We start from the raw sequence: 26495 nt of genomic DNA on the forward strand, positions 1-26495 counted from the left end.
TGGAATGAAAATGATGAAAAATATATTTGGTTTTATGCAGATATGTAAGAGTCAGGATTAAGAATTTGAAATAAATTATAACTAGTAAACATTGTCACTTTAAAAAAAATGAAAGAGAAAAGGGTTTCTGGTAAGGATGGTTAGGCTGAAGAATTAAAGAGTAGGGCCATGGCCCTGCGCCAATATGAGCAAACCTTATAATTGAAGCCTACTTGAATAACCGCGTGGGGCAAGCACTAAAGCTAAAAAGAGCAGGAAAAAAAGAGGAACCAGCAACTGGAAAGAGCATAAAAGCGTGGCAGAGACTCAATAAAGCATTGCAGGCTTAAAATTTAGGCAACAAAAGACAGATCTGCATACCCAACAAGATAACCTTTTCCAAACACCCAAGTTAAATTCAATGATACTGCAGCTAGTGATCTTCTTCTTTTTTTCTCTGAGCAAAAGAAAAAAAGTTGAGAAATTCACACTAGCTTTGTCAAAGGTCATATCCAATTCATATTCCATTTCATCCAAAATGGAGAACTTCCATTACAATGTGGCATCTTTCACTAAAGCATTAACATGCAGATAGTGACATCTTGCACTTACTCCTTCCTGGACCAGTCCCCACTCTTCCCACCAGTTTTACTCTTGAGTCGTATATCGGTGATCTGTATAGATTTTGAGGCAGCTTTGCACATATCATAGACTGTTAGGCCAGCAACACTCACTGCTGTCATTGCTTCCATCTCAACCCCAGTTTTCCCTGTTGAACTGGCTTCTGCCTCAATATCCACAGTGAAATCCTTGGGATTTAATGTCAGATCGACACGAACATGGGTCAGCAGTATGTTGTGGCATAGTGGGATGAGACTACTAGTGTGCTTTGCTCCATTTATTCCAGCAATTTTTGCCACACTGAGGACATCACCCTTGGCCATCTGGTTAGCTAAGACCAAATCAAACACCTGCTTTCCAAGAATTACCTTGCAACTAGAAATGGCAGTTCTCTTACTGCTTTCTTTGGGAGAAACATCCACCATTTGGGCTTCCCCTTTATTGCCAATGTGGGTTAGGCCAAGTTCACTTTCACCTTTTTCTTGAGGTGCTAACTGGGGTTCTTGAAGCATAAAATCATTACTCGGAGAACTGGCAGGCCCATTTGCTGGAGGTTCACCAAACACTGATTCCATTTCCTGAAACCAGGATTATAGTCAATACATGGAAGTACGTTCAACATGCCTTAACGAATTTTCTTCAAAAGAGAACTTTTCGCATTAGATACTGAGCAATTATAAACAACTATGAAATATTTCTTGAGATAAACGCTAGAGCTCGAATCTGATAACAGAAGATAACTTTGAACACTGGAATTATCTGTTTGAACGCAATAATGTATCAGACATGTCTCCTTTCTTTTCTTTTCATAGAGGCTCAAGTCCTTTTTCTGCATTACTTTGAATTTAAGTAACCAATTACTCTGAAGCAAATAAGAAGCAGTGCATTTCTATCCTCATTGTCTGCTATAGGGCATCATATTAGTTGAAATAATAGCAAAGCAAACAAAGGTAAGCAACTGATTTCCTAACCCAAGTATTCAATTGTTTTCAAATCATTCAAAGCAGCTGGAAATAAGAACCAACAGACTCTGTCTGTACATATGCAGCATAAACAATATTTTACCTTATTAAGCTCAGCAATAGTTCTTGCAAGATCATGGCTGCTATTACTGCTAAGAAACCTTCTCGAGCGAGAAGATGCTACTGCAAGTCTCCGAAGAAACATGGCTGGCAGAATCTAGATTCGGAATTTCAGCTGCAACTACAAGTATCGGAAAAATATCCAACTCTCTTTGGCTTCTCAAAAAATTACAAAGATAAAAACCATACTGACATTAGCTGCCTAACATTTTGGAAGGCAATAAATTGCTTTTGGAAGCAACATTTACTACAAATATGAATGACTGCGTAAATGAGATACATAAACGATAAAACCCAGTTCTTAGTCAGGCAATTTAACAAACACTTTGAGGTCATCATCTAAAAAAAACATGAAACTTCGAATTTCAGACGGGAAAAATTATTTTAAGAATTCCGTATTCATTACAAGAGAGAAGCAATGTGAGGAAATTATAGAGCGCTCGAAGCCATGCAAAGATTGGGTAAAGCACGTACCTTAGTGAAAGCAGCTATTGGCGAAGAGCGTGTACCTCCTGCGTTTGCTCTGCATTTTGCAAACAAGAGGGCTTTGTGCAGAGGAGAGGCCCAATAGGAATCAAAAGTGGGCCAAAATAGAAGTGAAAGATATATAGATTAGAGCAAACGTATTTTCCTTACGTTTGGGAGTTTCACTAAAACACCCAAAATAGGGGTTAAAATTATAAAAAAAACTTAACACCCAAAACACTTTATAAACACACCTAAAAAATATACAATTGTTGATTTTGGGGTTGATTTTGGGTGTGTTTCTATGTTTAAATAGTGTTTGGGTTTTTTTATAAATACATGTCTAGGATTGGGTTTATTTATAAATTTGTATTATTAATATTCACATTATATGCATATTGAAGTATTTTTCATGAATAATAAACATTTTTCTTGAATATTTTTTACAATAATACACATTTTTCACGTATCATTGAGAAAAGAACAACTAATTCAAAAAATTTACTGGCCGGATTTTTCATCATATATTTTCAAGAAAATTTGTAGAATAATACATGTATAATATTACACTCGTGCCGTATTTTATTGAGTCATTTGTTAGTCTAACAAACAAGTTAACCTTCGTAATTTTTTTTTTATGTAGAACTTGGTGGACTCATCTTTTTTACTTTCATGGGCGCTAGATTGACCTCATGTGGATTGTTGAATGCCATAAAGACAACAAATGAGAACTTTTCTGGAGAAAAATCTAACCTTCAAGATTTAAGGTGGAAAAATAACCCACAGGACAACAATTAGTTTCGAAGTCACACCAAAAGATAAACTTTAGGGATAGGAGAGAGAAGGGTGTAACAGCTAGTAACTTCAGTTGTTTTTGCAAGTATGCAATTAGCAAAGCCTTATACACGACGCCTTCTGTGAATACATAAAATTCTGTCATTTTTAACGACATCAGACAAAAGTAGATTAGAAGCTTTGTAGTTCTTGCCCAACTGGTTACTCATCTTCAATTTTCAATGGGTTGGATGTACTACAAGAAAAACCATACCATTCGTTAGTGCCTGGAAAAAAAAAAAGTTCAAAAGAAAAGAACATACATCTTTTAAGATATTAAAAACTACTTGTCAAATCAAAATAGGCTATGCAATGAGAGCACAATTAAGAGTCGAGATACTGTTAGTCAACAAATTAATGTGATATGTGTAATCCCCCCATCGAGAAGAAACTTGTGTCGACTGTTCCTTGCCACATAGCAGTCACAACAAATCAGTCCAGTTAAAAGATGATACAGTTTGCAAAGGACTCACTAGCGTAGTGACTTGGACTAATTGCTCCCCCAGGCAAGGTTTGGGTTCAAGTCCTAGCATCTGTGTAGTGTGTAGGAATTTAGTATGTCATATTCAAACACAGAACCTCAGGTACATGAGTTTTTCAGGAGATCACTACATTTCGATTCAACACTGAATGATTTATTAAATTTTTATGAAATTATGCACATTGAAGATTATATAACCAAAATCTAGGTACTAAAACTGATTGTACTTACACGGGGGAAGTTATCAGCACGCTTGCCATACAACGTTTTCATTGTATTTGTGTTTGATTGCCACCATATGCTCCCATTCATATCTACTGTCGATACTTTCCACTTTTGCTATTGAAAACAACTTTTCTTGTCTTCATTGATTGTTGGGGGCTTCACAACCAAGGTTGTTCATGGAGCAGCTCCAACATTGTCAATGAAGTCCCCACAAAGCTGCAACTCCTTCAAGATTGACTTCAATAGGCACACAGCATAACCAAACAATTGTCTGGCTACTAGTATGTTGGGCAACCACTAAACCCCAAAAGCTTAAACTGTTAGGGAGTGGGCCAACAATGTATGCAAAACCAATGCCCTCATTCACATAGTCCCTTATGTGCAGCTACGTCGAAAAAATGCAGGCATAGAGAAACATAAATGTACAACCTCATCCTCCACCTTGCAAATTAACAAATAAGTGAGAGATTTCGTTTGGAGATTTCGAACCCAGAACCTCTTACAGTCAGAGCTCCGGTATTATATTAAACGACTAAGTCTGAAAAATTTAAGATGTTACAATGTTTTTGGATGGAGAAAGTAAAACATAGAATTTGAACAAAACCCAGAACTTCTAAAACGACATATGCTAATTTCCTTATGTATAATCAAGGAAATGTATAACTTCTACGTGGTTCAAAAAAACTTGGAATTCAGTCACAAATCCCATGTTTAAATCCACTTGGAATTTAGTCATAAATCCCATGTTTAAATCCACGTGAAGAGGTGTCATTTCCAAAACCTCAAGGCAATTCAGTTTTGCAGAAGAAAAACAATATAACCATAATCACCACCACCACTTACCTCCACCATCATTGCCACCACCCTTACCATTACCACCACACCCGCTACTACTCATTTATAGATTTTTTTTCCTTTTTACAAGCGATATTCTAAACTACTATAATACAGGGAGGGGTATCAAACTCTAGTACAAGAGGGCGGACACATTGCCTTGACCAACTGGTCTAACCCACGTTTGCACTCATTTATAGTTTGATACATCCATCAAAATAAATTTTATGTTTCGTATTTAAAAATCCATCATTTTAAAAATCATACTCTTAAACTTCCTCATCCAAGCGCCAAAGTTGGGAATGAACCAAGAATGGGTTGAGACCATATGACATCTCAAATGAGAATGTGGATCAAGATTATGAAACAAGTATAATGTTCTCCTTCTCAAAGAAAGACTGTGGCTGCACAAAAGTATGCATCAACAAGGGAATGCTAGGTTATACATAAGAAGAAACTCTATACTTTGTGATAATGAACGAGACACAATCCAAGCCACACCTTATGAACATGTAGGGACACTTGTGGCTTCGTGGAGTCTTTGAGTGTTGGGGTCGGAGCAGTTGTAAGAAAACTTGCTTGCTTGAACCACTAGATAACTTGACCAAGGTCTTCAAACAATGCCAATGTGTTCATTATTATATATATAATTTTAAAAAATAGTGTTGAATGCAAAGGGCTTGTAGCTCAAGTGGTTAAGAGGATTTAACCCTGCACCCGAAGTCCTAGGTTCGATTCCCCCTTCCCCAATATTGCTCGTATCAGTGACAAAAGAAGTGTAAAATGATGTCATCATGCTGACATGGTATGACCCACCTTTCAAATAAATGACATATACCTTAAAAAATACCATTTAACTTCTTGGAGCCAATATTTGATTGATAAATCCAGTAATTTATACATCCCTCTAGATTCTTACCCTTAATACAGAGCCCTAACTCACTTTAATTAAAATTATAGACATAAAACTACTATATTACTAGGAAAGAAAAACATTTCTAAATTCATTCACACATCTAAAAGATTTTTTATGTTCTCCAAAAGCTAAAAATTTGTGCTTCCCTGGAAAAGACTCGGAGCTTGTTCCACATTGCTTTTGGGTTTTGGCCAAAAGTACTTTCTATAGTGGAAATAGACAAAAGGTGCTCTTGGGAATCACAGAAGCCCTTGTAGAGGTCCCTAGATATGTACCTATCCGAGGAAGCCCTTCCAAGTGAATATGCAGGAAGACTTGAATTTTACAAGAAAATTTTCATTTTCATCTAATAAAACCGCTACTAACAAAAGCTTTATTGAGTAAGAGCGCTTCATACAAAAGCATTTCCTAATTGATCCCTGTCACAGGTATGCAAAACAAACCATAAGTACTTGGAACATAAGTTTTCTTTTTGGACTTTGGTTTTGGCTCAAACTTTACCCTCTTCAAGATATCCTTTTTTATAAACTTTAATTGTAGCATGAAAGCCCTTCACATAGTACAACTAAAGAACTCCACAAAAGTGCTTTTGGATACCCAGAAGTTACCCCAACCAGGCCCTTAATCTGACTAATATGTGAAACACCTACAACTACTAATCTAGCCTAATATCATCCTGCTCCATGATCTACCTTGTAAGTCAATAAGAAGGGCTGCCTGTATCCACCTAATAAATCATCTAATTTTCTGCATTACCTATGATATGCTTGTACCCACCAGCTTCTTCCCTCTTGATATATCTTCTAACTTCACGTGGTTCTTTAGATTCCATTTTACTCAAAGTAACCACTTCCTTTGATTTTGAGGAACATAATAAAATGATCACATATCTCCTTAAGGAGATGGAGATAAATCAAAATGTAAGAGAATTTATTCATGGACGTGCATCCTTTACTCAGAAAGATGGTGTTGTGATCCCATAGTTTGGTTCTTTCATCTGTTGCTGAGGGGCCATTATCTAGTGGAATGGTATATCTCATACTGTCAAGCGCAAGCTCGCATCTTCAATTCTTATCACTTTCTACCAAAAGAACAAAGTTAATAGTTTATTTCTAGGAAACCTGAAACTTATATGGTATTGACCTTTTTCGGTCAATCAAATGGTTCACCATCTCTCTCTATATAAAAAAGACCATCAATAATGCAGCAACAGTACCAAGCCATATAAAGTAATCAAGCCAGAGGTCTTAGCACAGGTGGTCTTAAAAGAGAATAAAGGATGAGAAATAAATAGGTCATTGGTCTAGATTTTCCCTCTCAGGAAAAAAGGGTATTGATATGGAAGAGGAAGAAAATACATACCAAACGAAGGTTTACAATGACATTCAACAAATAATACTTTCCAATACAGTAGAAACAAGAGTGGAGAGATTGGTAGTTAAGAAGCTAGGTCAAGTAATAATCATTGGCTAAAGTGAAATTTTGTAACGCATTAGGGCATCCTATTAGTACCCAGGACAGGCTAATATTATTTTCCTGCTCTCGACAGCAATCATAGGATAACTATTTCCTTTAGTTTTTTTCTTTCCTGAGACTAGCATATATGTTAAAATGCAAGAAAGTGTTCTTTGTGCGTGTGTGTGTGCGTGTGCGCGCTCAACACACAATCACATAGCATAGGTGTGAATGTGACATTTTCTCAACCAAAGAAGATATAGGTGAATTAACAGGCGGTTCTGTCAGCTCACATGTCACACTCGCACCTTAATAAAGAGAGATAAGATGCTGACTACAATTTAAATCATAGCAGCACATATAAAGCAAAGAAAAGAAAATGAACCTTACTCGAGCTTTGACATCAAACTTTCGGCTTCTCTTAGAGCTGAACTTACAGCATAAAGTGTCATCTTTTTCACCTGTTAAACAAGGAAAGAGAAACCAACATAACCTAAGAGGTACATAAGGTAGTCATGGACTCATGGTGTAGTTAAGGTGCATTTTCTTAATGCATATTGATGCCTAAAATCTACTACTAATTATGACTTAAGTAACCAGTGGACAATTTACAGTGTCAACTAATTAAACTAAAATCTAGTCAACATCAATACCAAAATCCCTTTAATCACATAGTTACTAGCATCTTGACACATGATTCAATGCATGCCAAGTGGTTTTTTATACTGTGTATTAAAGAACAAATGAAATTTAGCGGAAACAAAAAAGCAGCAGTAATTTTAATCTAATTAAATTAGTTTACTGTTTTACCCTTCTTAAATAAGAATTACTTTTTTTTTACAATTTTATTTTAATAAAGGGCATATTTGAAATTTCAAAAGTTACATCAAAACCCAAACTTCTCCATTTACTATTAAAAACAAATACATGAACTTTAAAATTTTGGATTACGTCTGTTAATCACCATGAAACCCTAGTAAGAAGAGACAAACGGTCAATTGCATTTGGGCAGCCTTCTTAACAGTATTCTATTACAATAATAAAAAGTAGAATACTTGAGATGTGAAAAATCAATGTTTATGATGTAGTGAAAGACACGAAAATAAATTGATACCTCCAATTTGTCTTCCTTGGCTCTATGGTTTTTTGGGAGCAAACGGAACTCTTCAGTCAATCGAAGACATTCTTCAAGACTCTCAGGAGATACAAAATCAAGTGCTACCTTTATGCAAGACTGAGAGGAAAGCCAAAAAAAAATTTAACACAGTGTAGAACAGGAAGGTATAACTTCAAAAATTGAATAATTTGTTCAAAATGTATAATTAGTATTTACTTGTGTATTTCTCACTTGATGAGGACATCCTGCGGGAATAAAAACTGCCTCACCAAGGTATTGCGTAAATGTCCAAGGCTCCACATCTGCATTTAAAAACAAGCATCAATTATATTGCAGTTGAAGATTGCAACTCATCAAAATTAATTGAAGTAAAAACTAGATAAGATTCTTACTGAACTCCTCCTTTAGTTGTTTCTTATGTCTCTCATTCAAGTAAAGAGTCTGATCATGAATAGGATGAACAACCTAAGACAAAACGCATTACACATGCTCAGGAACCATCTTGTACAATGTACACATAGTATAGTAACAAATACTAGCCTTGAAACTTACAGAATCTACAGGATGATTATTAATGTGGCGAAACTCTTTCTTGTGTTTATCCAAGTACTTTATTAACTTGGGAACATCCTGGTTGCGAAAGATGTCCCAAACAGCACCGCCATGGGCAGCGTCTAACCCATCATTACTTTCAAGAGAATCCTTTGTTTGCCTCACGTTTGACTTTTTTATATCATCAACTGTATTATTGCCTGAGAAACAAAACCCTGAAGCATCTTTCCCACCAAGCCTCCCAATCATCATGTCGCTGGAACATTGAACATGTTCTTGCTCTGCTTCAACCTCATTTGTATGAGGCAAGGTGGATTGTATCCGTTCACTCCTCTGATGATCAAGACTTGGAGTATCAGGAGATTCCGAAACATACTCTGTTTCTTCATGTCTGACAATACCACCTAGATCCACGGAATCTGACAACTGTTCCTGTTTTGGCATTAGATGGTCACTCTCCACAATGTTCTCATTTTTAGTACATTCCACAGAATCAGCACTCATGATCTGCAGTTTGTGAGTTTTCTTCAATGATTTTCCTCTAACTCTCCCATTGTCGTCATCTCTTTCATTGTAGAGTTCACACAAGTCTTCAGCTTCATGCTTGCTCCGCAAACCTTCTATTTTTTTCTGCTGCCAAGGAGCGATCTTCACTCTTGTTGTGTGAGTCAGAACGTTTACCTAATCCCAAATCAAATAACTGTTGGTTAAACCTTGTTTAAATAACTATATCGAAGTTATAAATAGAATAAAATAAAATTTAAAAGCGGTGTAAAAAAGCTGTTAGCCCATATTAAATGACATTTGAAGTACAATTATAAATTCAATAACCACAGAACATATAAGTCAATATTCAAGTCACATAAATTTGTACAAGATCTCAAAGAACTTCCATTAACCAATACCACCTCCAAGTTTCAATTCAGTTAGCATTTATAGTGTAGTCAGTGTGCCATAAGTGTAAATTGTTCAGGCATGATGAGATGAAAAAGGAAAGAAAGAGAAAATATATATATTAATATTAATATTATTCGGGTGAAAGTTCAACGACATGGAACATATCCTTGATATCACATAGGTAGATCAAGCTAGCATGAGAATTAAGCCAGAATTGTCACAAAAGCTACGATTTGAGCACATGGACATGGAATGTCTGACATGTAAACTGCCAGAAGTATCTTCACTTGAACTGATCTTCACTTATAAAAGAACCATGGCTATTGAGATAATTATGGAAATGATGACCATGTGTAAACAGTCCACACCTTGATAATTTGGCACTTTTTCAACACAAATGAACGTAGGTTAATTTTAAGCATCCAAAGCAGCGTACAACTTGGGTGGACATGAGTTTGTGTCCTTAAGAGCCCAATCATAGCAGAAAAGCAATAACCAATATCTTCATAAGGAAGATTCATAAAGAATGATTGAAGTATTGTTGACTCAAAGAAATCAACCATGAGGTCAAAGTAAAGATCGTAAGAAGAAAACCAGAAGAACTTCTAATGAATGAAAGCAAGCTATATCCAGTGTAGTTGGAAACACGGTGGTGGGAGCTGACAGAGAAAGTAACCATAGTCTTAAGATAGACTAACTGCTAAACCCAAAGGTTGATGACCTTCTAACTTCCACGACTGATGTATGGGAGGGAAACTGTCATTCTCATCCACTAAAAATTTATCTTTTAAATAACCCAACTTCGTGCATGATAACAGCTGAAAAAAAAAACAAAATCAAATTTGGTATTTGGATAACATGATCACTAAGGACACATCAAGAAAAGGATAATAAAAAAACAAAATGGCCAAACCAAACTCTCCCAAGCTTAAGCAAGCATTTACGACCTAATAAAAAAACATTGTAGTGAGAAAACATTACCGCATCAGACATATCACAGTGTAACTTTGTTACTGAATCGCCTCTACCAAGCTCTTCAGAAAATCCATAGGCAATGTATGTTTTCGGTCCCATATCAGGTTTCAATGAATCAACAGGAAGTTTTGTAGCAAGATTGAGACAACCTATGCCTGAATCTTTTGGATCAGTATAGTCACTGTAGGGGAGTGCTGCGATAAATTCGGCACAATGCCTTGGCAGTCGCTCCTCAAATAAAGTTGATGAGGGCCAATCCTTCAATTTCAACATCTCTGGCCACCCACTTTTATGTACACGACCCTCTAAGTAGCCCGTGAAAAATTGGTGAATATTAATTTCAACCTACATGAAAGTGAAATGTCAAGAATTTCAATTCTCATAGCAGCAGATGTTTTAAAACACTTCTCATTATCTATTAGTAATTTAGCTAGTTTTTTATAGCTACCTCACACCAATCCCAGCAGTCAATGGCCTTCACACTTCGTGTCTCCTCTTTAAACTTTACCTTGGCACCCGTTTCTCTAAAAGCCCTCCACATGACCATAGGTTCCCAACTAAGACCAGATGTCTTGTCAAGAACATTTCTGACTATCACAGGCTCCCCATTCATCCAATGCCTCTGAAAATGCTCAATTTCATCATCTGCAATGTCAACAGCACTTGGACAGTATAAGAAGTTATCATCACAGTTTTTCCTGAATGCTGCCTGCCTCACTTCAGACTGTAGGTTATTATTTTCCTCGGAATCATTCGGCTGGCACCAGGAGCATTGTTGAGACATATCGACATCTTGCTTCTTGAAGTCACTAGTAACATCCTCTGCATTTTTTAACAGCTTTGTTACCCAATTAGCTTTACATTTGCGCCTCAATTCCAGCTTTACCTTGCCACAACCTCCACATTCTTTTGGAGGACATGGAATGCTCCCATCAGGATTAGCTCTCCAGTTTGGAAAAGAAAGAGTCACATCAGTTTTAGAATCATCAGCAGCAAGGGTAATTTGGCTCTCCCAGCCATGTCTTTTCCTTTTCAAATTAGTATTGTCCTCGCTTTTAGTCACTTGTTTCTGAGCTCTTTCCACTGATTGTTGGTGAGATGTTTCTGCTTCACTACCTCCAGGTTGGCAGCCTTTCCTTAGCTCTTGGCAACAAGTAAGACAGAGATCGTAGGAACAATGGAGGTTGGGGCAGCTTCTGTGGAAATCAACAATAGATGTATAGCAATTGTCGCTGTCATACAAGAACGCATGCATTGTTATGACAATACGTGAAGGTTCCATAAATATAAACACAAAAACAAATGTTTTCTGCTAAAAAATGTGCACGATCTATGGACTGCATATAAATAAGAATATGAAATATGACATTAATTAAGAAAAGAGTATCAAGATATGCATGTAATATATGGGAGTCCAGCCACAACTTTAAACCTCCTATGTGTTTGGTGAAAGAACTCTAACAATTTACTATTCCTCTTATTGATAACAGGCAGGGATGTCAGAAACACCATACCAAAAATATTACTTAGCTAGGACCACCATTTTCTTATCAATTCAAACAATGTTTATGGATTTTGCTTCAGCTTTGAAGAAGAAGTGAAAGTGGAGAACAGACCATAGACAGTTTGGTGCCTCAAAAAAATCATTTCTTGACACCTAAGACCTCTCTAGTCCTTAAAAACATTTCATTGTATTATCTAACACTTGAATGACAGGAATTTAAACTAAGCACAAATTCTTTTAGATTCACTACAGACATAATGACAAAAGATATTCGATAAAAGATGCTAAACGAAATGCATTTTTCGGTTTAATTGTCAGGGAGCCTGGACTTACCAATACATACGTTCACTTTGATCTATTTTAGTTCTCGTTATGTCCATTTCACTCAACTGAACACCTACCAAAAAAACAAAACACAAAATGAGATAAACAACAATCCTCAACCAAGGAAGTAAAAACTACATTTACTAGAATCTCAAAAAAGGTCACCTCGTATTTTGGCTTCAATCTCTAGTTCAAAGCTCCGCTCAGTATGAATATGCCTCAGAACAGGTAAAGCTTTATATAGCAAGTACTTCAGCCGCTGTAATTTGACACTGGGCTCAACTTTTATGTTGCAAGGCTGTCAAAACAAACAAAACCATAGGGGAGGGGGAGAGAAAGAGAGATTAGACTCAAAACTTGGTAGTTTCATATTAAAGTGCAGAGAGACTGCAGGAAAGAGAACCCACTTTCTTAATAAACTGGCGCAAGCAATCTTTGCAGTTGCAGTTGCGACAGCAAAATGGGCAATTCTTCGCTATTTCCTCTTTTGTCTTCCCAGGGTACCTATCTCAATATTGAACAATGCAAAAACTAATGAAAAGCCTTATCATTCGAAACCAATACATCAAAAGATAACAAAGGCTTGCAATTATGGACAAATGCAAATAATGCAAACACAATGAGCTCACTCAAATTAAAATTTTCAACCAAACTCGAGCAAATATTTACAGAACTAATTTTAAAACTGGGTATAAATGCAAATACAAAATTAGCTCACTCAAATTAAAATTGTCAACCATCTTAGTTCTTACTTACCATCTTTCAATGCACTCGAAGCAAAATCGCTTTATCTTACAATTAGAACAGTGGACAACGCCACTCTTGTCGTTCCGCTGACACTGGTGGCACATCAAGCTCACACGCTGCTCCGTCTTCTTGTAAGGCTTTTCCTAAAAAACCCAAAATTTTCATTTTCGTTCATTTCTCAGATAACTTAGAGCAGCACAAAAAATAATTGAGAAAAAAAAAAAATCAAATTTTGGATATTTCACCTCCTTTAATTTGCAATTCTTCACAGGATTATCGGAACCGCTGTCTCCGTCTGATCTTTCTCTCTGAATTTTCTTATTCCTAGTCTTATTCTTGAGCTGCGCCGAGTGATTTTCACAGTTCTTCATAGGATTATCGGTATCGCTGTCTCCGTTGGATCTTTCTCTCTGAATGTTCTTATTCTTAGTCTTACTCTTGAGCTGCGCCAAGTGCTTTTCACAGTACGACTTCCCCGACGACGCCGTTTCCCTGCACCGCCACTTTTGACCATCGTTGCGCTTGCACCGGCGATCATCTGCCTTCGATTCCATCGTCGAAGGACAGATCGTGTTCGGAAATCAACGGCTCTGATAGCTATGGAAAGTTACGAAATGCAAAGTGTATCGACTATCTGATTTCCGCGGTTAGGTAGGAAATGCAAATAGGAATTGGATATTTGGATGCCTTATATTTATATTCATATTATTTTATCAATTTTCATTTCGATCAGTGTACATTATTTATAACGTCTTGTTTCGCTGGTCACGCGTAAGTGTAACACGTGTTATTTTTCTTAAATAATTTTCATTTGGATGAGAGAGAGAGAGAGATATATATATATATATATATATATATATGAAAAATAACATGTTTTGATACCTATGCAGTGATATTGCTCTTCAGAAATATAATCTCCTCGATTCCAAACGTTTCGATGGGAAGGATTATCATTCTTGGGCAGAACAGATGGTGTCTACGCTAAGGGAACTGCGGTTAGAATATGTGCTTTTTGAGCCATGTCCAAGCATTCGTCAATCAAAGGCTGCCTTTGAGACTGCTTGTTTCGATGGGAAGAACTACCTTCTCTGGGCAGAACAGATGCAGTCTATACTAAAGCATTTTTCAGATGGAGCATCTGCTGTCCGAGCCATGCCCAAGATCAGAGGCTGCTTTTGAAAAATGGATGCATGCTGATCATAGGAGCAACTTATTATATCGTTTTGGTAGATATGGAGAAGAAGAGTTTCAAACATGGCCTGAGTGATCGAGAAGAGCTTGAGGAGAGAAATATGAATGGTCGATGGGGTTGAAGAAGGAGGTGGATGAGGTTGGAGAAGACCGTTTTGTTTACGAGGTGAAAACCAAACCCTAATTTCTATGTTTGTTTGCTTAGAAAGTGTAGGAAACGGGAGGGAAATTGAATTCTATAATAATGGTTCCTTTAATCCATGTTACTTATAAAGAATCCAAATTTAGGGTTGCTTGTTCGCCTTTTTCAGAAAGATACAGACTTTTTTTGGTTGATGAAAAAATTGCAGGCAAAAAGCTGAGAATTTTATATTTGAATGGTAGAAAATTACAGTTTTTTGTTTACTTTCAGTAGCTATCAAACAAGACAAGTGTGGGGCTGTCTTTTTTGTGTCAATTGAGCTATTTCGTCGAATCAGTGGGAGTCAAGTTCATGCTGGCAAAGGTGACTACCATTCTGACTGTGTAATACCCTTCGTCTTAATGGAATGATAACTACCATACAACCAAATTTACATTCTAATATGGTTTAGCTCGCATCAAACTGTTGTCTCATGTCAAAGATCTGTCCACAGATTATACTAAAATCGGGAGCAAAGTTTAAAGAATTTGTTGTACAAGTAAATACCAGAAGAAATTATCTTAATTTTTAAATGGTTTTTATTTCTTTATTAAAGGCAAAGGGTATTTATTTTGCGAACTAAATTTGTAAATTTCGTACTACATGGGAGAATTGAAAATCTTCCACAACCCTAATGGTACATATGGTTAGGCAAGCGAGGCTTAGCAATGGCCATCAAAGGTTGGCCCTTTGGCATAGTCATCCCATAAACCTCTTTGGTATCAATATCTTGAGGCCTCAACCCATCTGGTGGGGCCCAATCAAAACCATGAAAAAGCCGAGCCAATGCCATCAAAACCAGAGTCACTCCAAGTGGCGCGCCGGGACACTTCCTCTTTCCAGCACTGAATGGCAAGATCATGAAATCGGCTCCATGGCTAATCTCAACTCGGCTCCCATCAGCAAGCCAATGCCTCTCGGGTCTAAACTCCTCCACATTGTCCCATATCTTGGTGTTTCGGCCTAGTCCATGAGTATTGATGAAGACACGTGTCTTGGCTGGAATGTAATAACCGTTGATCCACGTGGCACGAAGTGATTCGTGCGGGATGAGGAAGGGTCCAGCTGGGTGCATGCGAAAGGTTTCGCGTACAACGCATCGTAGGTAGTTAAGGTGGGCTAGGTCTGATTCATTGACCATTCTGTTCGGACCGACGACGGAATCGAGCTCTTCTTGGATCTTACCAAGTACGCGTGGATGCTTGATCACCTCAGCCATTGCCCATTCGTTGGTCACAGCTGAAGTGTCTGTGGCAGCAGCTATCATATCCTGAAGAAATTCATAATAAATTTTTAAATAAATATCTGATAATTAAAACAAAATATACATTCACGTGTATTTAGGCAATTTCTGACCATTGATCGATATGAGAATCACATTTCATCAACGATCAGAATTCACCCTCAAGCGCATGGAACTGACATTAGCAAAGTCCTTCTAATATTATTGGAAAAATATTACCTGAATTAGAGCTTTGATTTCCACATCATCCATGTGTTCTTTCCCATCCTCACCTGGCAAAGACAACAAAACATCAACGAAGTCCATTTCTCCTCCATCCTCCCCTCTAGTTTTTTTTCCCTTCTCCTCCCTTGCCCTCCTCCTATGTTCTTCAATAATGTTGGTGTGAAAATCATCCACTCTTTTCTCCACTTCCCTCATTTTCTTCTCACACCCATAGGGATCCACCCACCTCCAAATTGGCAAGTAATCACCCAAATATATCAACCCCAACAACCAAAACAACTCATGGGTTATGTGCATGAACTCCATGGCCTCTTGTGGGCCTGCCGACCCAGCCCCAAAATACTGCTTCCCAAGTAGCATCCTAGTCACATTGTTCATAGAAAACCCACCCAACACGTCCCTCAAGTTCACAGCCTTCCCCGTCTGGGCCATGGCCCAAACATCGCGAACAAGGTGTTGGGCCTCTTCTGCCCGATGCCATGCGAAAGAGTCGAGCCGCTTCGTTGTCAGCAAGTGCTCCATGCATATCCTCCTCATTCGCTTCCACCGCGGCCCGAACGGAGCAAGTGCCACGTCACCACACCCATAGGCCAAATGAACAGCAGCAAGAGTTCTTGGTCTGGATGCAAAAACCTCATCTTGTTTGAGAAGTATTTCCCGGATGATATCTGGGTCATTGGTCGTGATGGCGTCAACGCTACCAAGTTTCAGGTAGACCAGAGGCCCATATTTGTCACATAGAGAGGCTAGGTCCCTATGTGGTAGTGGGCCGAGCTGAAGCAGGTTGCCCAAGATGGGCCATCTTGGTGGGCCCGGAGGAAGCTTTTCGGGTTTGGGTGAAGATCTGCATTTCAGCCTTCGGTAAATGATGCAGGCAATGATGGCTGCAAAAATGAGAGTTATACGAGAGGTGTCTAAATCCATGTATAAAATTGTACGAGGAAGGAAAAGCTTGGGCTCATGAATCTGTTTATAAACTCAATCAATGGGAAGGAACAAAATTGCCCAACAACATTTTTGGGTCAAACCATGCTCTTTATATGCATGTATTGTTGGTTATAAGTGATAATGGCATGTTATTCAAACATTTGGTGACTAGAATATTTACCAAGAACAAAGAAATGAGCTTTGCATGTTTTGCTAATGTATTAGAATAAAGGTAGAAAAAGAGTACCAAGAATATGAGCCTTTAAATTAGGTGAAGACCTAGGGCTAATTTGGTAGCTCATTTGTTATTTCTTGTTGTAACATTTTTTGGATGCTTTCCATACTCGGCCTACATTTTTTTATCGATCTCATTTAATTTCCTTTTTCTATATAAGAAATACAATGCCGCCCCATATTGTCGGTGGCCTTCCCGCCTTTCTCCTCCCTCCCCGCTCCTACTTCTGGTCTCTCTTCGTAGAGAGAAAAAAAGGGATTCCGAAAAGAGGGAGGAGTTGAGTAAAGGGAGAGTTGCCAATGAGGATAGTGGAAGAGGAGCCAAGGTTTTCAAATTGTTTTCTTTTCTGATTTTGTAAATAAATAAATAAAAGTCGTGTTAGGGTATAGAGCGAAAATAATACAGTACATATAAAATGTCCTATTATTAAATAAGATGGGACGAGTCTGTTAGATTAAGACTACGAGAGTGTGTTTTGGAAGAAAAGAAATTATCTTGTATACGGAACAAACTCATTTAATACATGCATGCGCAATTCGAATTTAAGTTAACTTAAATGAACTTATAACATCACGTGACATTCTCAACCGTTATTACAGTTTTAAAAGTTAAAGAAAAAAAAAATCAAAGTTGTCATTGTGACTCCAAAAAATTTCTCATGCATAAGCTCTTGTAAAAAGAAAGATAAAAATTTAGAAATTGTAAGTACTATGATTACCGTGACAATAATCTCATATTTTTACACCCACCACCCAAAAAGAGAAAGAAAAAAAAAACAAATGTTTGTGCCTCCTTAATCGCTCGAAGCCGTTTCTCGGAGTCTGAACTCTCCCCCCAATTTAACCTCACAAAATCAAAACCCGTTCTTAACGTTTTCTAAGAAAATCATATTTTTCCGATAAAATTAGTCAGAAAATGGACTCTGAAAGTCGACGGAAAATCGAGGATACGGTTTTGGACATATTGAGAAAAACCAACTTGGAGGAGATGACTGAGTTCAAAGTCCGAGAGGTAACCTCGGAGCAACTCGGAATCGATTTCTCTGATACAGAACACAAGAGCTTCGTGAGAAGCGTGATCGAAAGGTTCCTGCTTTCGGCTCCGGAGCCCGAGGTGAACGCTCGGGAGGAGCTCATGGAGACGAATGTGCAAGAAGAGCAGGGCACGAGGTCGAAGAAGGAGGTGAATGAGGATGGACACCGTGTTATTTGCAAGGTAAAACCCTAATCTCTGTGTTTGGCTGCTCAGAAAGTAAAGTTGAATTCTTTAATAATTGGTTTCATCAGTTTTAACTTTCAGGTTAGCGTTTAATAAAGTGAAGCAAATACAACTATTGGGCTTAGTTGGTTTGAGTATTTACAAAAATGTTGTTGACACTCAAATGTGAATAAAGAATTGAAATTTAGTGTTTTTTTTCTTCTGTTTATTTGTATCATTTTTTGAAAAAGTTTGCATGTATTTAAAACAACACTAGATTCTAGTTGGTTGATGACAAATGCAGGCAAATAACCAAGAGAAACTGGGATTTAATAAGAACACAATCATTGCTCGAAATTGAGAAATTCAGAACCTTTTGTTTTCTCGCACTTTGATCATATTGTGTGTGTCTATGTATCTGTGAGACTGTGTTTGGATTTCTGATCTGAAGTTTTTTTGTTTCATTAGCTATCTAACAGGAAAACTGTGGTGATTAACGATTTCAAAGAGAAAACTTACGTGTCCTTCAGAGAATTTTATCAAAAAGATGGAAAGCAACTTCCTACTGCCAAAGGTGACCCCATATCTGAGAAACTGCTTTATATTTTTTTTATTGGTCGCATAATCATATACTTAGTTCTATATTGCAGTCCATTGCCCTGTGTCTTTCTGTATTGATGAGAAATAATTTGTTTTATTTACTGTGTTGATTATAGTCCTAACAATATGTATTGCTTGCATAATCATATACTTAGTTCTATATTGCAGTCCATTGCCCTGTGTCTTTCTGTATATTCAACGCTTTTGTTTTAATAGTGATTTGTATTGATGTTATGCTTTCAGGAATTAGCTTGCCAACTGAACAATGGGCAGCGTTCAAAAAGAGTGTCCCTGCAATAGAGGAAGCCGTTAAAAAGATGGAATCAAAGATAAGGTGAGAGTAAACTGTTGATAATTTGTTTGAGTGCTGATCTGGACTCTTAAATCCCTTTTTTTAGATTTCTGATTGTATTCACCTTCATCTTGAGCAAGTCGATTCGGAGGCTTCTCCTTGATAACTCTTTCGTTGCTGAAAAGCAGGTAGTTGAACTATTGACTGACTTTAATTAATTATAATGCAGATCTGAACTTGACGGTAAACGAACTGAAAATGGTAAGCAAACTGAAGATGGTAAGCAAACTGGAGACGGTGTGCAAACTGAAGACATGTCTAATTCATTAAATGGTATTGCTCCTCAACAACTTGTCACCATTGAGACTAGCCGTTTTGATGGGAAAAACTACCCATTCTGGGTGGAACAGATGGAGCTTCAGTTGAAGCAATTAAAGATTGCATATGTGCTCTTTGAGCCATGCCCAAGCAGTATGCTTGGCCCGGAAGCAAGTAGTGAAGAAATTGCTCATTCAAAGGCTGCTGACCGGAAATGGGTGAATGATGATTCCGTGTGTCGTCGTGGCATCTTAAACGCTCTATCTGATGATCTGTTTTATCTTTACTCAAAGAAAACCATGACTGCTAAAGAGCTGTGGGGAGATCTAAAGCTAATATATCTTTTTGAGCAATTTGGAACAGATAGAACTCGTGTTAAAAAGTACATCGAATTTGTGATGCTCGAGGGGAAATCAATTGTGGAGCAAGTTGAAAATTTTAATAGGCTTGCTGATTCCATTGTAGGTTCTGGAATGATGATTGAGGAAAAATTTCATGTCAGTGTCATCATCTCCAAACTCCCCCCGTCTTGGAAGGATGTGTGCATTAAGTTGATGCGTGAGGAGCATCTGCCTTTTGCAATGTTGATGGAACGTTTGAGGGTCGAAGAAGAGATGCGTATTAGGGAGAACCAGGGAGCACCTTTTAACCTAGTAGGTGATCTAGCAAGGAAGTATGCACCAAGGCAAAGAGATATGAAGCCGCGAAGTATGCAATGGAAGAGGCAAGAATTGGAGACAAATGGCAAAGTTATTTGCCAAGTTTGTGGCAAGAAGGGGCACATCTCTCAACATTGTCGTTATCGTAACAGGAAGGATGACAAGGAAGGTAATGATAAGGACCATGAGGGAAATGGATCAATGCCTACAAGTATGGAGGTCAACATGTCTGAGAGGGCAGCGGAATAGCTAAATTCCATACAGCTTCCCTCCCATCTCATTTGCACTAACAGCATTTTTAACTTACAGAGTTAGCAAGTACAAAGGGAATGTGTGATATTGTTCCAAAGCCAGGCACCGGGCTTATGTTCAGGTGAAATTGGTGTCAGGTGATAGTCTGCATTAGAGGATAAATGTGGGGTTTGCACGTTTTCTTGTGAAGCAGGGTTTTGAAACTGATCTGTAGTTTTGTACCATAAGTTTTTCTTTTTAAATTTATTGTAAATGCATACCATTCTTTCCGAAAAGTGTATGTTGGTTTTTGGTACATGAGATTCGTTTAGGTCTGATGTTGTGAAGTTTTGCATACAAAGAATGTCTACAGTTGCTCTCCAATATACTTATAAGCAGACATCTATTGCTTCTCTTTTGCAGTTGTGTTCCATAGAAATCAATTTGATGAAGTTGGATATATAAGTGATACATAATTAACACGTGAAAGTTACGGCAACATGTTGACTATGGAGAGTATATTGAAGGGAAAAGTAAAAAGTAAAAAACTGGAGTGTCAAAAGATTAAAAATGGGACAATAAATATAACAGGGTTTGATACACATCCAATAAGGGGGGAAATGTCGTTCCTTTATGTTTATATCGTTCATGCTAAAGAAAAGGAATCCACAATTTTTAAAGTTACAAACCAACTTGGCTTGAGGATGTACAGGTTGTAGCTAAAGCCAACCAACCAAAAAACAACAGAAGGAGAGAATCAATACATTTTGCTGCTTTTACAATTTGATACAAAGACGGCACATGAAGCAATAACTTAGAGATGGAAAAAAAAATCCAAGCAATCTGCTGATGCCTCCATCTTGGCCTGCATGCTTCTGTTATAGCCAACACAAGGGAGTTATAGCCAACACAAGGGAGTGTTAGTAATATTCAAATATTGTCTAGAATAGCAAGAGCTTCAGGACACCAATCATGATGGTTTATACATGGACAGTTGATAAGCATCCACATCTTGAATTACTAACAATATGGAGGGGCAACAATCTTTCATGACCTTAACAGAAATGTCCTTTAAAATAATATGGAGGAATTGCCGAAACAAAATGCCAAAATATGAAGCATAGAAGCTCAGATATTGACTTGAAATTTTAAGCATAATGAAATTAGAATCTGATCCTTTGAGTTTCATTCAAACGCTACAGTTTTCTGATTAAATTTGCAAAGATAGAGGTTGTTTGAATCAGTGCTTACAGTCTTCAAGAGATCCTTAGGCCAGTACCCGCTAAAAGGAAAACCCACAGAATCACACTTGTCTGGTGAAGTTTGCCTTAGCGAAGTCCAACAATTCTTGTTCTCTTTGCATATCCTCAGTAACATGAGATCGCTCCCATTTCAGCTTCTTGATCATATCCTCAATTTCAAGGTATTTTGCAGGCATACTAGATTCTCCAGAGGTTGCAGGAAATTTGACCTCTATATCTTTCCTGAGAGTAGATAACACTTCTATAAGAAGAAAAAAAAAAACATAGCAATAAACAAGGTTTTCGATAGTTTTATTTAGTTCCAAACTAACCTGCTTCCCAGGATGAACACGCCACTCTTTTTCATAACCCCGCCATCTAAAGACAGTGCTCCATCATTTATGCATGGCAGAGCAAGACGCATCTCCACTCTGGTTCTATATATTTGGAGGCAAGAAAAGAGGCTATAGAATAGTGTCTCTCTGAGACCATGCCCACCGCTGGTGAGACAATCCAAGTTTTTGTCATCCAAATTGATTGTGTTCACTGCATAATCAAGAAAGCCAGGCGGACACTCCCCATTTGGTAGTTTTGGTTTTGGAAGAGAAAGCTTCCTTTGTGGGTCATCAGCTACAAATCCCCCAACATATGGGCTAAAAACAAACAACAGTTAGAAATTGTATAAGCAATAACAACTTGAGAGAAAAAGGGGACAGGTTTCTTGCCTTAAATCTTCAAGACATATAACAAGAAACCGCCCTTTTATGCTCTTCCCAATAGAAGATCCTAGCCCATGTATACCGGCAGTGCTGATTATTGTGCCATCCGCATCATACTTCTCTAGAACCTTAACACCTTCATACGTCTTGCATACAATTGCTAGCATCGTTTCCAGTCCCAAGTATTCTGAGAGAAGCCTAGTTCAAAGTTACAGGAAAGCAGCAGGTCAGGCAACTTTGTAAAAGAAAGAAATAGTGTTTGTGATAGACAGCGATCTTTCTTCTATATTTTTATACTTATTACGTAACTTAATCAAGAGCAACAAACGAAATAATAAGTTTATTTATTTATTTATAATATTGTGGTCTTTCTATCTGTACTTTGGTGGAAATGCTGAACTGGGACATAGATTAATCAGAATAGCAGATCATAAATTTTTGAAAGACCACATATGAATCCTACATACAAGTTGGGCAAATTATTTGTCTGGTCTAAACAAAACTGATGGATTATTTTTGTTATCAGAAATTATATGAGTCACAGTAAGTTTGAGCAGTAGCAGGAAGAAACTCAAGGAAGCAACCTAATAGCCCTTATCATGAACTCTATCATCTGGATGATCAATAAAACCAATCAAGAAATATGATCTGAAGAAATTTTGACTTCATCCAGCCAAAAAACTCTCTTTCATGCGGGATATCACGAGAAAGAGATGGACGTCAAGAAAAACAGACCTGCTAAGATTGTCATCATGGACTCTGCCAAGGGTGGCAACAATGCCAACAATACCCAGAACATCCTTTGTCAGAGCCAAATTCAAAGCCTGAGTCGCGTGATGAGATTTCAACAGCTCCAGCCTGCACAATAAACTAGCTGCAGATTTCTCATGCCGCAATATCTGTTCTGTTTCATCCTTCTCAGCAAGAGTAGTGCCGCTTTCATTTGTTGTTCCAGTTCCATTGGCTGGGAGATGCTTTCCAAGACTCACTAGACAAAAAGAAGCAGAAGAATTTTGAATATCACAATGATGTCCAGCTAGTTAATACTGAAGTAGAGGTGGAACTTATTCAATGCGAGTTGAACTTTTAGATCAAAAGAAATGAATAACCAAGTTTATTACATTCGTATAAAAAAGCATCATGCTTTTAACTGTGATTCGTATGGATACCTAGAAGGAGAGAGGAAAGGAAGAGAGAAGAAAATATATAGAAGATACGAAGATACCTTGCAAATCAAGTATAGATTCACTCAAGCGGTTTATCTCACTCTGCAGAAATTTAATATTATCTTCATGCCGCTTGATTTCTAGATTAATCTGAAGAATGTTAAAATGAGCTAGTAAGAAAATGGTTGTTGTTGGTTCAACATATGGCAGCAGTTTGCAGCAATTACTTGGCATATAAAATGACAACACAAACTGGAGGGACAGTATGACAAATTTACAAATGAAAGCACACAACTTCACATATCGAAAATTCACATTACATTACCCCATTCTCACACCACACTCAACTTCTCTTTGCTCACCAACGTTTCAATTATTTAGAAAAAAAATTAACAAAACCCATATCCAGCATATATCTCTCTCTGTTAGTCTTTATCTAGGTTTTGCATACCAACTAAAAAAATTAACTCAGCATTGTCTGAAAAATAGTTAACCAATCAATTAAGACTTCATCACAACCACATGGAGCAATCTTACACAATCCCAGAAGGTTTTTCAACTATGAGCCCAATAACAGCAAGAAAGAACAATTAAACATTCTGGGTACTTAGAGAATCCAAAAAAAAAAAAAAAAAAGGGTGACTTCAATTCATAGTACAAATTGAAAGTGGGGGTTCAAGCAAAGAAATTAGAGAAAAGAAAATGAGACCTTGTGCTGTAACAAGAAGCTTAAAAAAGGAAAGCAGTGATGAAGAAATGGAAAGTAAGAGGAAAGAAACAAAATGGGCAGAGAAGTAACCTGGTGGTGCTGGTGGTTTGGTCTAGACATGGCTGCGAAGAAGTTGACTCAGCAGCTCTTTGTTTCGGTCTCTAATTTTGCTCTGTGGAGCTGTCGGATAGTTCAAAACACAGCGGCAGTTTCGTAGGTTTTCTGTAACTGGAACTTTCTTGGCATTTTTGTTTCTGAATATCGGCCATCAAATGAAATGCATGTCAATTTGAAGTACAATGTCAAATTCGTACTTCTTCCCGCAAATATATTTGTATCAAATGAGTTTGGCTAAATTGTTAGCAATCCTAAGTAGAAAAAGTCCAATTCATCGGGATTTAATTTTTAAATTCTTAAACTTTTTATTACGTTTACAAGTGGGCATTGGAGTTTTTCTTTTCCAAAGTGATTATTGGTGTTAAGATTCCGTATGGTTTAGGAGAATTAGCTTAAAATTTAGGGTTGCTTTTAGAATGTAGAATTATGATATTAAACCTTAAGATTTGGAGTTCATTTGTTCTTGAATTTCGGTTTAAGAGCCATAACTAAACTTGAGTTTGAAGTGAATAATGCAATTCTAGAAAGAGAAACAAGTGAAAGCACAACTATAATTGTGTCACATTTTCAGCGCCTTTTAAGCACATCCGATCTAGCCAAGGCCAACCCATATCATCATATTATATAATTCTCTTAGAAGCAAAACTACCATTTCTGCTATGGGGGCAAATGGCCCAAATCTATATAGGATATGGACCTTGGTTGGCCCAAAGTTTAAAGGGTTTATGCCTTTTAAGCCCAAGAATGTCACCCAAACTTGTCATGTACACGTGATAGTTTTAAAGTACAAGGGGAATGGGAGTTTTACACACCAAAGATACTTTGGAGGTTCGAACTTGAAATTACTGATCTATTATTTTCCACTAAGTTGGACTCCGTATGCAAACTCAATTTCAATTTTAAATTCAATCTTGTGTTGACAAGTTATATATAAGATATTTGAAGGAAAAATAATTAATTAATAATAAAAAAACTTACACGATAATGATTCCTTTTTGAGAGCTCAGGATAATGAATTTTATTCTTCGGACTGTGGAAACAATATTCAAACACGCTAAGCTAGCTGATGTTTGTATTTCTATTGCATTGGAATTGACTGAAAGCCTGAAACTTGTTTGACAAGTACCATTTTAGTTGCGAAAAGTCTGCATGAAATCAGTCAAACTCTTCATCTTCTCAGAAATCTTAGGAAAGCCCTTCTTACTAAACTTATTTTTCTTTTCAACCAATATCATTTTCAGCTGCTAAAAAAATCTGCACGAAATCAGTCAAATTCTTCATCTTCTCAGAAATCTTTGGAAATCCCTTTTTCTTAGACTTTACTTTTCTTTGCAACCAATATGCATGTGGACTAGTGGTAGGCATGCATTTTGACTATTGAATTCAAGCTACGCATTCTTGATAACATAAAATAAAACATAAGTTTTTCTTCTCAACTAGTCACTGGTCCACAGTCCATTTAGGCCACATATCCATGGAATGGAAAAACTCTATTTCTCTCTTCTTCTTCTTTTTTCATAAAGTGATATTCTACTTTAATTTAATCTAAACTACGGGGACGGTGATTTGAATTGAGTTTAGACAGGGAGCACATTCACTCTAACTAACTTGGCTAAGCCCACTTTTTTCTTTTATTTTTTCCGTTGATAAAACATCAACATTAAATGGACTTAACTACCACAATTTCTAAATGTGCAAAGAGATGTGGGCACAAAAGCAAAACCCTAAACCCCACATTGACTTGTAATCAGCCTTCCCCATTTAGGCATATATATTTATATATACCAAACCTGAAAAGATTAGGCACAGAAAGCACAAATGTGGGCATGCGTGTGTCTGTGTTTTGGGCTGCAATCTAATCTGTCGACTTGCACCAAATTGTTCCAAAAGTCCAAGCAAATGAAGAGAGGCATTTAATTCCACAAGCAGGAAAGACTGGAACCTAAATAAGTCTACGCAGATTGGACAGGCGCGCTTCTTGGCTTTGTTCTTTAGCAAAATATGAACCACATATGTTTGGTCATATATATTATTTTTCTTTTTTGCCTTTAACTTTTCATAATCCTTGGCCCTTTTTTTGCGAGCACACATGGAGAACATGGTTTCTGTCACTACAAGAGGACCACACGGTTTATATATTCTTACTTTATTCTTGATCATTGTTTGTTAATTGTATATGCTGATCTCTGGGAACCATGGGTTCAGTTTGTTTGCGTCTTTTTTTTTCTTTTCTCAA

The 26495-nt window shown here is 37.3% G+C and overlaps 5 protein-coding genes across 16 annotated transcripts; 1 reads left to right on the plus strand and 4 right to left on the minus strand.

Annotated features, from left to right (window-relative positions):
* Window positions 1–331: 331 nt before the first annotated feature.
* On the minus strand, window positions 332–2355 carry CNX3 (cofactor of nitrate reductase and xanthine dehydrogenase 3). Of its 3 annotated transcripts, none has more exons than XM_089052127.1 (3): window positions 2157–2355; window positions 1666–1797; window positions 332–1178 (listed from the first exon to the last, which is right to left on the minus strand). In XM_089052127.1, the coding sequence occupies exons 2-3, from the start codon at window positions 1765–1767 to the stop codon at window positions 588–590; spliced, it is 693 nt and encodes a 230-aa protein (XP_088908253.1). In that variant the 5' UTR covers window positions 1768–1797; window positions 2157–2355; the 3' UTR covers window positions 332–587. The 3 variants fall into 3 exon arrangements, with proteins under 3 accessions (XP_088908253.1, XP_088908252.1, XP_008233140.2); XM_089052126.1 differs by having other exon boundaries at window positions 1666–1803; window positions 2157–2354; XM_008234918.3 differs by having other exon boundaries at window positions 1666–1838; window positions 2157–2352.
* A 524-nt stretch (window positions 2356–2879) lies between these two features.
* On the minus strand, window positions 2880–13692 carry LOC103332197 (Transcription factor jumonji (jmjC) domain-containing protein). 9 transcript variants are annotated; one of them, XR_016126928.1, is made up of 15 exons: window positions 13254–13690; window positions 13018–13151; window positions 12669–12765; window positions 12427–12559; window positions 12271–12334; window positions 10882–11665; window positions 10440–10778; window positions 8562–9242; window positions 8402–8474; window positions 8226–8311; window positions 8007–8126; window positions 7283–7353; window positions 3694–4128; window positions 3455–3514; window positions 2880–3177 (listed from the first exon to the last, which is right to left on the minus strand). XR_016126928.1 is itself a non-coding variant. In XM_008234915.3 (13 exons), the coding sequence occupies exons 1-13, from the start codon at window positions 13560–13562 to the stop codon at window positions 3144–3146; spliced, it is 2925 nt and encodes a 974-aa protein (XP_008233137.2). In that variant the 5' UTR covers window positions 13563–13690; the 3' UTR covers window positions 2880–3143. The 9 variants fall into 9 exon arrangements, 4 of the variants coding, with proteins under 4 accessions (XP_008233137.2, XP_088908249.1, XP_088908251.1 ...); XR_016126930.1 differs by having other exon boundaries at window positions 2880–3514; window positions 8241–8311; window positions 13254–13692; XR_016126929.1 differs by lacking the exon at window positions 3455–3514.
* Window positions 13693–14896: 1204 nt separating this feature from the next.
* On the minus strand, window positions 14897–16829 carry CYP703A2 (cytochrome P450, family 703, subfamily A, polypeptide 2). The gene is made up of 2 exons (XM_008234953.2): window positions 15843–16829; window positions 14897–15650 (listed from the first exon to the last, which is right to left on the minus strand). The coding sequence occupies exons 1-2, from the start codon at window positions 16770–16772 to the stop codon at window positions 15012–15014; spliced, it is 1569 nt and encodes a 522-aa protein (XP_008233175.2). The 5' UTR covers window positions 16773–16829; the 3' UTR covers window positions 14897–15011.
* Window positions 16830–17779: 950 nt separating this feature from the next.
* On the plus strand, window positions 17780–20688 carry LOC103332196 (uncharacterized). The gene is made up of 4 exons (XM_008234911.2): window positions 17780–18225; window positions 18676–18781; window positions 19051–19141; window positions 19329–20688. Exons 1-4 carry the CDS (start codon window positions 17926–17928, stop codon window positions 20323–20325), a joined length of 1494 nt encoding a protein of 497 aa, XP_008233133.2. The 5' UTR covers window positions 17780–17925; the 3' UTR covers window positions 20326–20688.
* Window positions 20689–20861: 173 nt separating this feature from the next.
* On the minus strand, window positions 20862–24812 carry LOC103332195 (protein DEFECTIVE IN MERISTEM SILENCING 3). Of its 2 annotated transcripts, XR_016127089.1 has the most exons (7): window positions 24233–24811; window positions 23493–23583; window positions 23003–23255; window positions 22274–22465; window positions 21881–22201; window positions 21559–21791; window positions 20862–21182 (listed from the first exon to the last, which is right to left on the minus strand). XR_016127089.1 is itself a non-coding variant. In XM_089052724.1 (6 exons), exons 1-6 carry the CDS (start codon window positions 24260–24262, stop codon window positions 21611–21613), a joined length of 1068 nt encoding a protein of 355 aa, XP_088908850.1. In that variant the 5' UTR covers window positions 24263–24812; the 3' UTR covers window positions 21443–21610. The 2 variants fall into 2 exon arrangements, 1 of the variants encoding a protein (XP_088908850.1); XM_089052724.1 differs by lacking the exon at window positions 20862–21182 and having other exon boundaries at window positions 21443–21791; window positions 24233–24812.
* Window positions 24813–26495: the final 1683 nt, after the last annotated feature.

This window comes from Prunus mume, linkage group LG5, assembly GCF_029339155.1.
Source record: "Prunus mume cultivar Tortuosa linkage group LG5, ASM2933915v1, whole genome shotgun sequence".
Lineage (NCBI taxonomy): Eukaryota > Viridiplantae > Streptophyta > Magnoliopsida > Rosales > Rosaceae > Prunus > Prunus mume.